At 44.5% G+C, this 13009-nt stretch overlaps 1 protein-coding gene across 1 annotated transcript in view; it reads right to left on the reverse strand.

The window, feature by feature from the left end:
- The window catches only part of rims2a (regulating synaptic membrane exocytosis 2a), a 1685585-nt gene that overhangs the window by 422549 nt on the left and 1250027 nt on the right, over window positions 1–13009 (reverse strand). The window contains exon 29 of the mRNA XM_070888461.1: window positions 3774–3880. Within this exon, the coding sequence (XP_070744562.1) occupies window positions 3774–3880 (107 nt within the window). The remainder of the gene's footprint in view (window positions 1–3773; window positions 3881–13009) is intronic.

The following is a 13009-nucleotide window of genomic DNA, read 5'->3' on the forward strand; positions in this document are numbered from 1 at the left end:
TCTGGCACTAAAAAGCTGGTATCCTGTACCAGTAGAAACATAGAAACATAGAAAACAGGTGCAGGAGTAGGCCATTCGGCCCTTCGAGCCTGCACCACCATTCAATAAGATCATAGTTGATCTTTCACCTCAGTACCACTTTCCTGCTTTCTCTCTATACCCCTTGATCCCTTTAGCCATAAGGGCCATATCTAACTCCCTCTTGAATATATCCAATGAACAACTCTCTGCGACAGGGAATTCCACAGGTTAACAACTCTCTGAGTGAAGAAGTTTCTCCTCATCTCAGTTCTAAATGGCTTATCCCTTATCCTTAGACTATGTCCCCTGGTTCTGGACTTCCCCAACATCTGGAACATTCTTTCTGCATCTAACCTGTCCAGTCCCATCAGAATCTTATATGTTTCTATGAGATCCCCTCTCATCTTTCTGAAATGGGGAAGAAAGAACAAAAGGGAAGGTCTGTGATAGGGTGGAAGGCAGGAGAGATTAAATTACAAATGGGATGATGGTGCAAGTCAAAAGTGGGTGGTAATGGGACAAATAAATAAACAAAAGATGGGTCCTGAGGGGCTGTAAATGACAATAACAGAAGTCCGTTTGTAAAACATTCAGCATTCAGATTTTGTTTCGGCGCCCATTATAATTGTAGCTCTAAAAGAATAATCAGAACTAAAATTCTGCAACACAACCGGAATCCACTTCGATTCTTATTAACGACAATCATATATTAATATTCATTCTAGGACTGTGGGCATCGCTGGCAAGGCCAGCATTTATTACCCATCCCTAGTTGCCCTGAGAAGGTGATGGTGAGTCTTCTTCTTGAACAACTGAGTGGCTTGCTGGGGCATTTCAGTAGCCAGTTAAAGGTCAACCACATTGGTCTGGGTCTGGAGTTACATGAAGGCTAGACAGAGGCAGGTGTTATGGTCTGCAATTGTTGAACTTGATGTTGAGTCCCAAAGGCTGTAAAGTGCCTAATAGAAAGATGAGGTGCTGTTCCTCGAACTTGCGTTGAGCTTCATTGGAGCAGTGTAGGGGGCCATGGACAGAGAGATCAGAGTGAGAGCGGAGAATTAAAATGACAGGCAACCGGAAGCTTGGGATCACTTGCGCACTGAATGGAGGTGATCCGCAAAGCGATCTTCCAATCTGTGTTTGGTCTCCCCAATAGCGAATTCAGAAGAAACTTCTTTACCCAGAGAGTGGTGAGAATGTGGAACTCGCCACCACAGGGAGTGGTTGAAGCAAATAGTATGGATGCATTTAAGTGGAGGCTGGACAAACATATGAGGGAGAAGGGAATAGAGGGCTATGCTGATAGAGATAGATGAGGAAAGACGGGAGGAGGCTCAAGTGGAGCATAAATGTCACCGTGGACTGGTTCGGCCGAATGGCCTGTTTCTGTGCCGTATATCATATGTAATCCAAAGACAGTTTTACTTCCTGAAAGGATATTAGTGAACTGGTTGGGTCTTTACGATAATCCAACAGGTTCATGGTCACCTTTGGGCTAACCAAACTGGTAGCAATACGATGGAAGAGGATTTCCTGGAGTGTATTAGGGATGGTTTTTTTGACCAATATGTCGAGGAACCAACTGTAGGGCTGGCCATCAGACTGGGTGATGTGTAATGAGAAGGGACTAATTAGCAATCTTGTTATGCGAGGCCCCTTGGGGAAGAGTGACTGTAATATGGTAGAATTCTTTATTAAGATGGAGAGTGACACAGTTAATTCAGAGACTAGGGTCCTGAACTTAAGGAAAGGTAACTTCGGTGGTATGAGGCGTTAATAGACTTAAAGGGTTGATGGTGGATAGGCAATGGCAAACATTTAAAGATCACATGGATGAACTTCAACAATTGTACATCCCTGTCTGGAATGAAAATAATACGGGAAAGGTGGTTCAACCGTGGCTAACAAGGGAAATTAAGGATAGTGTTAAATCCAAGGAAGAGGCATATAAATTGGCCAGAAAAAGCAGCAAACCTAATACTGGGAGAATTTTATAATTCAGCAGAGGAGGACAAAGGGTTTAATTAGGAGGGGTAAAATAGAGTATGAGAGGAAGCTTGCTGGGTACATAAAAACTGACTGCAAAATCTTCTATAGATATGTGAAGAGAAAAAGATTAGTGAAGACAAACGTCGGTCCCTTGCAGTCAGATTCAGGTGATTTTATAATGGGGAACAAAGAAATGGCGGACCAGTTAATACAGGCCCAGTCGATCCAGTCTCTCCTCATATGTCAATCCTGCCATCCCGGGAATCAGTCTGGTGAACCTTCGCTGCACTCCCTCAATAGCAAGAACGTCGTTCCTCAGATTAGGAGACCAAAACTGAACACAATATTCCAGGTGAGGCCTCACTAAGGCCCTGTAGAACTGCAGTAAGACCTCCCTGCTCCTATACTCAATGAAGGCCAACATACTATTTGCCTTCTTCACCACCTGCTGTACCTGCATGCCAACTTTCAATGAATGATGTACCATGACACCCAGGTCTCATTGCATCTCCCCTTTTCCTAATCTGCCTCCATTCAGATAATATTCTGCCTTTGTGTTTTTGCCACCAAAGTGGATAACCCCACATTTATCCACATTACACTGCATCTGCCATGCGTTTGCCCATTCACCGAACCTGTCCAAGTCACCATACAGCCTCTTAGCATCCTCTTCACAGTTCACACCGCCGCCCAGCTTGGTGTCATCTGCAAACTTGGAGATATAGCACTTAATTCCTTAATCTAAATCATTAATGTATATTGTAAATAGCTGGGGTCCCAGCACTGAGACCAGCAGCACCCCAGGAGTCATTGCCTGCCATTTTGAAAAGGACCCGTTTATCCCGACTCTCTGCTTCCTGTCTGCCAACCAGTTCTCTATCCACATCAGTACATTACCCCCAATACCATGTGCTTTAATTTTGCACACCAATCTCGTGTGTGACCTTGTCAAAAGCCTTTTGAAAGTCGAAATACACCACATCCACTGGTTCTCCCTTGTCCACTCTACAAGTTACATCCTCAAAAAATTCTAGAAGATTTGTCAAGCATGATTTCCCTTTCATAAATCCATGCTGACTTGGACCGATCCTGTCACTGCTTTCCAAATGCGCTGCTATTTCATCTTTAATAATTGATTCCAACAATTTCCCCACTACTGATGTCAGGCTAACTGGTCCATAATTGCCCATTTTCTCTCTTCCTCCTTTCTTAAAAAGTGGTGTTACCCTCCAGTCCATAGGAACTGATCCAGAGTCGATAGACTGTTGGAAAATGATCACCAATGCATCCACTATTTCTAGGGCCACTTTCTTAAGTACTCTGGGATGCAGACTATCAGGCCCTGGGGATTTATCGGCCTTCAATCCCATCAATTTCCCTAACACAATTTCCCGCCTAATAAGGGTTACCTTCAGTTCCTCCTTCTCACTAGACCCTCGGTCCCCTAGTATTTCAGGAAGGTTATTTGTGTCTTCCTTCATTTTTACGAAAGGTCGACAACCCAGCACAGACACGATGGGCCAACTGGCCTCCTTCTGTGCCGTAAATTTCTAAGAATTGATGATAACCTGAAAGGTTAGCTCTGTTTCTCGCTCCACAGATGCTGCCTGACCTGCTGAGTATTTCCAGCATTTCTGTTTTTATTATAATGAGCATATTGTGTTGTTCTAAATAAAATTGCAGCTTATATGCAAGTTAACACCCCACATTTTTGTTATAAACGTCTTTTATACATGCTGGAGAAGGTTTGATTTTGCACTTGCCTTAGAATGATACTCCTGTTCCAGCCTGGAATCTGATGCTGCTACCTGTTTATACTTGTTCATTTTCATTTTCATTTGGCGAGTCCTCTCTTCTACATCCATTGCACCTGTGGACAAATAGCCAAGTTAAACAGTCAACTTGCAATTGTCAGTTATCCCTCCCACCCCTCTACTTTACTACATTGATTCCTGGAATAAAAGGATTGCCCTATGAGGAGTGAGTTGCGTAGAATGGGCCTGTACTCTCTGGAGTTTAGAAGAATGAGAGGTGATTTCATTGAAACATGTAAGATTCTGAGGGGGATTGCTGATAGGTTGTTTTGCCTGGCTGGAGAGTTGAGAACTAGGGGGTATAATCTCAGGATAAGGGGTCAGTCATTTTAGACTGTGATGAGGGGGAATATCTTCACTCAGAGAGTTGAAAATCTTTGGAATTCGCTACCCCAAAGGACTGCGAATGCTTAATCAGTGAATATTTTCAAGGCTGAGATCGATAGATTTTTGGACTCTGGGGGAATCAAGGGTCATGGAGATCAGGCGGGAAAGTGGAATTGAGGTAGATGATCAGCCATGTTCTTATTGAATGGCGGAGGAGGCTCTAGGGGCCATATGGTCTACTCATGCTCCTAAATCTTATGTTTATTATGTTTACTGGCATTGGTCAGTGTATGACAAGCAAAACTATGGTGGAGATCGAATTGGCTTTGGGCTGAACAAGACCATGGGGCCGAAATTCATGCCCACCAGAAAGCTGGCGCACATTCTTTTTTTTAAAAGTTTTTACTGTCAAGTCCGATGAGGGGGGCTCTCGATCGATTTTCAACTGTTTGCCATTTTTTTCGGAGCGGACCGGGAGCCGGTCATAATGGTTGCAGAAGTGATGCTGGTGAGGGGCGGACGTGAGGGCGAGACGGATTCTCCGCCGCTGCGGTGGTGATGTCGTTGCACATCTGCGTCACTACGTATCTCCCCTGCTTTAAAGGGGAGATAATCGGCGAATATTTAGGATTGGCCACTGGGCCAACAGTGAGCTTTTCGGCCGGGCCAGCTAGGCTGCCTGTTGGCGGCCCAGCCGAACCCGGGGGCACAATAGTTCGCCCGACATGGATGTCGGCTGGCAAAAGAAATAAAAAAGCGGCCACGGCAGAGGGCCCTTGTCTTTAATGGCCACCACGCAGCCAGAGCTCGGAGTTAGAATAGAAGCTGCACCGACATAGAAAGCTATTGGAGGCACTGCTCGGCGAGGATTCAATTTTTCGGGCTGAACATGGAAGGAGGTGTGGGGTCCCAGTGGTGCACTCACTCACTGATGACGCACTTATGGCCGCTTGGCAGCGGCGGGGCGGAAGTGGAGATCACCAGAAAATAAACCCTGAATTTCGGCCCCCATAATCTCAAAACGAATGGGCTCAAAAAGGTTTTCTTTCAAACTAAAAGAGATTTCCAATCTGGGTTGTGAACTCGATACTAGCACCAAAATTACTTTTTACTCTTTGATGAAAATAGTCGCAATTAAACTGCTGATATACTAGCGAAATCAGCTGAAGGTAGGAACTTCAAAGATGCCATTGCGGTGCCTGAGGTGCAGGGGGTTGGGAGTTTCTGTCCAATCTGGCTTCACCGGCCAATGGATAAGGTCATTTAATTATTAGAGACAGGTGCCGGTGCTGACACACTGCTATTGCGGCATCGGCCCTTTCTACTCAGCGGGATTCAGAGCATCACCTTCTCACTCCATGGGGTGGAGGTGATGCAGGCCAGGGTGCCAGATGAAAGTAGAGTGCCAGGAGTTAATGGAAAGGTTCTCCCTCACCTGCCTGCCCATTTGCAAATAGCAATGGATCTCTTTTGGATCGAATGCCAATTGAAAATGTAATTCTAAACCCTGCTTACACTTGATGAAGGCATAGATTTTTCAGGGAATCCCAGAATCACATAAGTCCCAACCGTCCCATCCCCCCGACCCCTCGCGAGGTGTTAGCAGGACAGAGGGGTGGCAGGAAGAAGAAGCGCATGTGACCCCTCCATTGGATGTTTTTCTTTGAATCAGAAAGAACAAAGGAACATAAGAAATAGGAATAGGAGTAGGCCATTTGGCCCCTCGAGCCTGCTCTGCCATTAAATAAGATCATGGCTGATCTGATCATGGACTCAGCTCCACTTCCCTGTCCGCTCCCCATAACCCCTTATTCCCTTGCAGCTCCAGAATCTGTCTATCTCCGCCTTAAATAAATTCAATGTCCCAGCCTCCATAGCTCTCTGGAGCAGAGAATTCCACAGATTTACAACCCTCTGAGAGAAGAAATTTCTCCTCATCTCGTTTTAAATGGGCGACCCCTTATTCTAAGATCATGCCCTCTAGTTCTAGCCTCCCCCAGCAGTGGAAACATCCTCTCTGCATCCACCTTGTCAAGTCCCCTCATAATCTTATACGTTTCGATAAAATCACCTCTCATTCTTTTGAATTCCAATGAGTAGAGGCCCAACCTACTCAACCTTTCCTCATAAGTCAACCCCCTCATCCCTGGAATCAACCTAATGAACCTTCTCTGAACTGCCTCCAAAGAAAGTATATCCTTTCGTAAATATGGAAACCAAAACTGTACGCAGTATTCCAGGTGTGGTCTCACTAATAACCTGTTTCGCTGTAGCAAGACTTCCCTGCTTTTATACTCCATCCCCTTTGCAATAAAGGCCAAGATTCCATTGGCCTTCCTGATCACTTGCTGTACCTGCATACTATCCTTTTGTGTTTCATGCACAAGTACCCCCAGGTCCCACTGTACTGCGGCACTTTGCAATTTTTCTCCATTTAAATAATAAACTGCTCTTTGATTTTTTCTGCCAAAGTGCATGACCTCACAGCGGTCATGAACTTGTCCGTCTTTAGTCCCATTATTTTACCTAGTACTACTTCTTTAGTGATAGTGATTGTATTAAATTCCTCCCTCCCTTTAGCTCCTTGATTATCCACTATTGGAATGTTTTTAGTGTCTTCTACCGTGAAGACCGATATAAAATAGTTGTTCAAAGTCTCTGCCATTTCCCTGTTCCCCATTATTAATTCCCCAGTCTCATCCTCTAAGGGACCAATATTTACTTTAGCCACTCTTTTCCTTTTTATGTACCTGTAGAAACTCTTACTATCTGTTTTTATATGTCATGCTAGTTCACTTTCACAATCTATCTTCCCTCTCTTTATTATTTTTTTAGTTGTTCTTTGCTGACTTTTAAAATGTTCCAATCCTCTGGCCTCCCACTAGTCTTGGCCACATTGTATGCCCTTGTATCAATTTGATACCATCCCTTATTTCCTTAGTCGGCCACGGATGGTTATCCCTTCTCTTACAGTCTTTCCTTCTCATTGGAAAGATGTGGAAACCGGCCGGAAATAAGTTCCACCTCAATTTCTTCATCCTCCACTGCATCCAATTTCTGTCCCCAAACACCGTGCAATCTCTACGCTCCCATGTCCGCGGAATACCATTTTTAAGAATCCCATTTGAATTCCGAGTCAGGAATACTGTCTACTTCAGTGTTGTATGAAAATGGGTTATCACTGACCCAAGCTGTCTCCAGGTAATCATTGCAAACAAAACTAATAAAGGCACAACACTTTTTTTCACCACACTGCATTGACAACAGAAGCTAACACAATTGTTAAACTAAATTGCCGACGGCTCATTATCACTGTGTTTATTCAAAGACATCAATCTCAATGGTGAATTGTGGCATTTATTATTGTAGGTTCAATACTAGAATCTCAGGACATTTTGCATGATTTAATTTGTATGTTCCATATTTTGCCTCATTCTGCAAACTGACCATATGCCTTTTTGTGCTGAAAAATCCAAATGTGTCCCTTTGGAATCGGAGTGACGACTGACAATGAACCGGAAGCCGCACAAATTTAAAAAATAACTTTCACAACGACTCGTGTAGCTCTGTGGTTGAAAACCCTCAACCACCCTTGCTTGGTATAAAACCATTTTTAAGTGCTCAGTAATTAGCATCATCCAGAGAATTGTGAACCTATGGAATTCTCTACCACAGAAAGTTGTTGAGGCCAGTTCGTTGGATATATTCTAAAGTGAGTTAGATGTGGCCCTTATAGCAAAAGGGATCAGGGGGTATGGAGAGAAGGCAGGAATTGGGTACTGAAGTTGCATGATCAGCCATGATCATATTGAATGGTGGTGAAGGCTCGAAGGGCCGAATGGTCTGCTCCTGCACCTATTTTCTGTGTTTCCATCTCTCTCCTGCACTAATCTGTACTACAATCTGGCGGCAAATTTACTTGCACAGAAAAAGAAAGAGAAGAGGTTGTAGAGATTTATAATTGGACTTAAAATTATCCTTTCGACTGGCTAGTGATTCTGATGCTGAGGGTCCAAGTTAAATTCGGATCCAAAATGCCTGGTGTTGGAGAGGGCGGAAAGAAAAGGGAGCTTTCCAGCTGGGGGAGCCAGGAATTTGGACGGAACCTAGTTTCGCCAACATTTGGCCCACATTACACTGTCCCTTTAAATTCCTGTAGGAGCAGGCCATGTACAAATCCTCTACGTCACTTCCCATGACAAGGGTTACATCTGGGGAAAGATCCCACACTCTGCGGGAGTTCTGCCCATTACGCTCTCAATAGGTCTCAATGCAACACTGTTGAGTCCTTTACCAGATTAAGGTAATTGATCTCTGAGTGGATTGGTTCCCTGCGATTTTCAGAGACTGTGGCCCAGATTTTGCGGTGGGTAATGACGGCAAACTCTCAGCGTTCGCCATCATTACTCTTCTGAAACTGACCTCAACTTTGGGATTTAGCGCATGCGCATCTAATCACAGAAATCCTGAAGTTGCGGTCAATCTTTCACTGCTCCGATACAGGCTGTGCTGTGTCCCCCTGCCCCCCACAGCCGACAATCAGTGGAACTAATGAAAGCTTGTGCTTTTCCGCATGAATATCGCTGTTAAATACCCCATTAAATATTAAGCCTTGTTGAAATAGGTGTAACCTGGATTGTAACAACATATTGACTGCTAAACAACTGTTCAGGCCCTGAAAAACAAATTTTATATTTGTGAAATTCTCCATTATGATCAAAATTACAATTATTTTTTAAAAAGTTAAAGTTTGTTCACAATATTTCAGCTTCAACCTTGTGAAAGTCCCAATTTTTATTTTACTCTCTATATAATTTTTAAAATGTGAAGATAAAATCTGCTTTATATTTCCTGGTTTGCTGTCTGTGAGAATTCTTCAATGTGATTGGCTGCTTAGGCAGATTGTTAAAGTCATGGCTGCATTGAAGTAACGCTTATTTACAGCGCTGCAATCCATTACACGCCAAGATCTCGGTGGTCAACTTTCTTTGTGGTCAGCGGTGAGCGCCTTTGCTTCGCTGCTGACCGCAAATTACAGGTCGCAGCCGGTGAAATTCTTTGAAGTTGCTCCTGCTCTGCTGTTGCAACATTGCCGGAAGTGCAGTGGAAACCCTGGCGAAGTAACGGCAGCGGAGCCGGAGATGCTGTGAGGAAAGTCCTGGCCATCATCTCTGCTTCACTCCCCAGCCAGAACGTGCCAACTCAGCACCGGAGCCGGACAGAATTCGCCAGGGCCCCACTGGTGAGCACCATGGAGCATGTCCGTCTCCCGTTCGCAACTCGGTCCAAAGTTGAACTTGGTCATGGCGTGAGGCAGCCACGGACTAGTGCGCGGAGATTCTGGGCACAGGTTGAATTATTTCCATTAAAAGTAAGAAGAGAAGTCAGATAGAACTTTTCTTCCTGGCATGAATGGTAATAAATTTGTGAAACAAGATTTGTGGAAAGTCAGTGGCCCAGAATTCACTGTAACGTTGATATGTAGCGATAAACGCCATACGTTAGACTGGGTGTACTCCCCGATCCTCCAGTGCCGAATTTACACCCAAATCTGCTGGGGAACTCAGTGGAATATGCCAGAGTGATCATAGTGATGAACAGAAGTGGCGCACGTGCAGCCATCAGCTGAATGTCCCACACCAAGTAATCAGATCAATAACAGTGATGTGCATTATGCGCACTGTTCAGCAAAAAGACTCATCCCTTTTTGTATGTAACCAAGCATGTGGAGCACAGTACATTAACCAAAGTCTAATGGAAATGAGGAGGAATTTCTTCTCTCGGAGGGTCGTGAACCTTTGGAATTCTCTACCTCAGAGAGCTGTGGTGGCTGGGTCATTGAATATATTTAAGGTGGAGGTAGACAGATTTTTGAACTATAAGGGAGTCAAGTGTTTTGGAGAGAGGGCAGGCAAGTGGAGTTGAGGCCAAGATCAGATCAGCCATGATCTTATTGAATGGTGGAGCAGGCTCGTTGGCCAATCACCTACTCCTGCTCCTATTTCTTATATTCTTATGTTAATACCAGCGGAGTTTTGGACGCAATTAGAACCAACAAATACATGCTCTACACCTTGGGCAGACTCTGCAATCAGTCCTGATCTGAAGCCTTTCCCGAAAATTAAAAATAAACATTTCAGTGTTGAGATTAATAATTTATGTGCTTGGTGCGATTGTAATCACTTTTCTGTGAAAGTAACATATTATATTGCTGTAAGAGCATGTTAGAGCCAGGAATGACTGGAAATGCAGCTCTGAGTATTCCCCATCAGTTAATTTCTTTGAAACACAGGCTGTACACAGTCCTCAGCCCAAAAGCTTCCTAACAGTTCCTATTCAGGCAGTTGCCTTTTTAGTCTTTGCTATGAATGATTTAGATTTGCCTATCCAATCAGCTGGCTACAATGCTTGAACTGATTTTGGAGCAATAAATCAAACCATTGCCAGGGCACCAGCGACAATGGTTCAGGATTTGCTGGAATAACAACAACAACTTGAATTTGTATAGTGCCTTTAATGTAGTGAAAAATCCCAAGGCGCTTTGCAGGAGTATTATGAGACAAAAAATTTGATACTGGGCCGTATAAGGAGAAATAAGGGTAGGTGACCAAAAGCTTGGTCAAAGAGGTATGTTTTAAGGAGCAACTTGAAGGAGGAAAGAGAGGTAGTGAGGCGGAGAGGTTGAGGCAGGGAGTTCCAGAGCTTGGTTCCTTGGCAACAGAAGGCACGGCCACCATTGGTTGAGCGATTATAATCAGGGATGCTCAGGAAGGCAGAATTAGAGGAGTGCAGACATTTCAGGGGGTTGAGAAGCTGGAGGAGATTACAGAGATAGGGAGGGACGAGGCCATGGAGGGATTTGAAAACAAGGATGATAATTTTGAAATCGAGGCATTGCTTAACTGGAAGCCAATATAGGTCAACAAGCACAGGGGTGATGGGTAAGTGATACTTGATGCGAGTTAGGACATGGGTAGCCGAGCTTTAGATCATCTCTAGGAACTGGGCATCTCATGGCCTGTCCCATTAGTTAGACTTGTTCCCTCAGCACTCAGCTCGGAGGTGCGATGCTAGTGGGGCACCTGGGGCCTTGGTGACAGGTGAAACCAACGATTTCCTTAACAAATTAAAGATTGAGAAAGAAATAGAACAACAGAGAAGAAAATCAAGTGAATTAGTCAAATTAGGTCCATAAAGAGAAATAAAGAGAGGGAAGTGAAGACTGGATTAGCAGAAATAGAAAAGAGACAGAAAGGAAAAGTCAGAATTCTTTTCTTAAATTTTAAAAATCCCCAAGAACAATTTACTCCCTGCAGGAATGAGACTCTGCAGTTGCAATTGTTCTCTTTCTGGGCTGAAGAGGTTGAGTGGCATTGCAGGAAGCACATGGGGAGGTTGAGGGCAAGCTGCCATTTTCACAATGCTGCAGATGGAGCGACGCAAACCATCCAGCAACTTTAAAAAAAAATGTGTTCATGAGATGTGGGTGTCGCTGGCAAGGCCAGCATTTATTGCCCATCTCTAATTGGCCTTGAACAACTGAATGACTTGCTCGGCCATTTCGGAGGGCAGTTATGAGTCAACCACTGCAATAAGCAGAATCCCGACAGTGCGCCAGAAGAGGCAGCAAGGGAAACTAAAATGGAAAAAGGCCACTGAAGATCATAAAGACAACTGAAGACTTTGGCCATGGTCTGCAGCAGGTAGGTCACTGCGTCCAAATAAGGGAGAAGAGGCTGCGACAAAGCCATCTCTCTCCATTTGGGGAAATCTGGGCATTTACCACCGCTTCCAGGAGGGCCTACTATCACTTTCCACTTTCCACATAGCTGAGAAGCTGCAGGGAGATGAAAAATCCACAAGGAACCTTGGTCCCTCCCACAGTACCATTTACAGGCAGCAGGAGGGGAAGGAGCGAGGAGCAGTGGGTCCAGCGGGGGGGCAGGACATCGCTGTTGGGATAGTGAGGTACCAGCAGACTTCATCGTCTGAATTGTCTGGCATTCTCCACCGCGATCTCGCCAATTTCAGGTGGGATCACGGAAGAGAATTCCCCCCCACAGCAGTTTGTTAGCTAGTAACAGGCTGGAGGTAGAGATACTCAGCCTAATCACAGAAAGTTGATGGCCCTGAAATTGCAGTCTGTGATGACATACTATTCTGAAATTACAGAGTCGTAATCTCTTTAAAATGCCCCGAAGTTCTGGATTTCTGTATTCGCTTGCGTTGACAGGCCATCCGCTATTTGCCCAGCGACTGGCTAGCAATTGTCCACGCAAGTCTTACGGATGATGCAAGTAGACGCAGGGCCTACTTTCTGCTCGCATCAGCGTAAGGGTATTTATAAGGCTGAAATAAAACATTTGAAAATCCAAAATTATTCACATACACTTCAAATGAATTTATGCAAATACAAACCCGGATTTATGATGTTTAAAATGATCAAAATATTTAATTTTTATTGAGATTGGTGCAATGAAGGAACTTATGAATACAATTACAATACTGTAGATGGTATAATTATGTGATTTGGCGATTCCATTGCATTTCATTAGGGGATTCCCTTCGTAAGAGATTGCAATGGAATTCTCCTTTGTGATTGGAGGACCAGGCCCACATGATCCCAGGGACGCCTCCGCACCGCCTGCATCCCTGGAATCCAAGGGCCTTTATGCTGCCCTCCGCCTCAAGGCCTGAGGCCGCAACTCTTCGCAGCCTGGGCCCCAGTATGTCATTTCACAAATGTTTCGTGGGTCAGAGGTGTACTCCAGAGGTATGTCTCCGACCGCAATTTCCAGGCCAATAATTTTACATTAAGTAAAGGGTCGATTTATAAGGCTAGTGTATGAGCATTCTTT

Source organism: Pristiophorus japonicus, chromosome 1 (assembly GCF_044704955.1).
Source record: "Pristiophorus japonicus isolate sPriJap1 chromosome 1, sPriJap1.hap1, whole genome shotgun sequence".
NCBI classification, from domain to species: Eukaryota; Metazoa; Chordata; class Chondrichthyes; family Pristiophoridae; genus Pristiophorus; species Pristiophorus japonicus.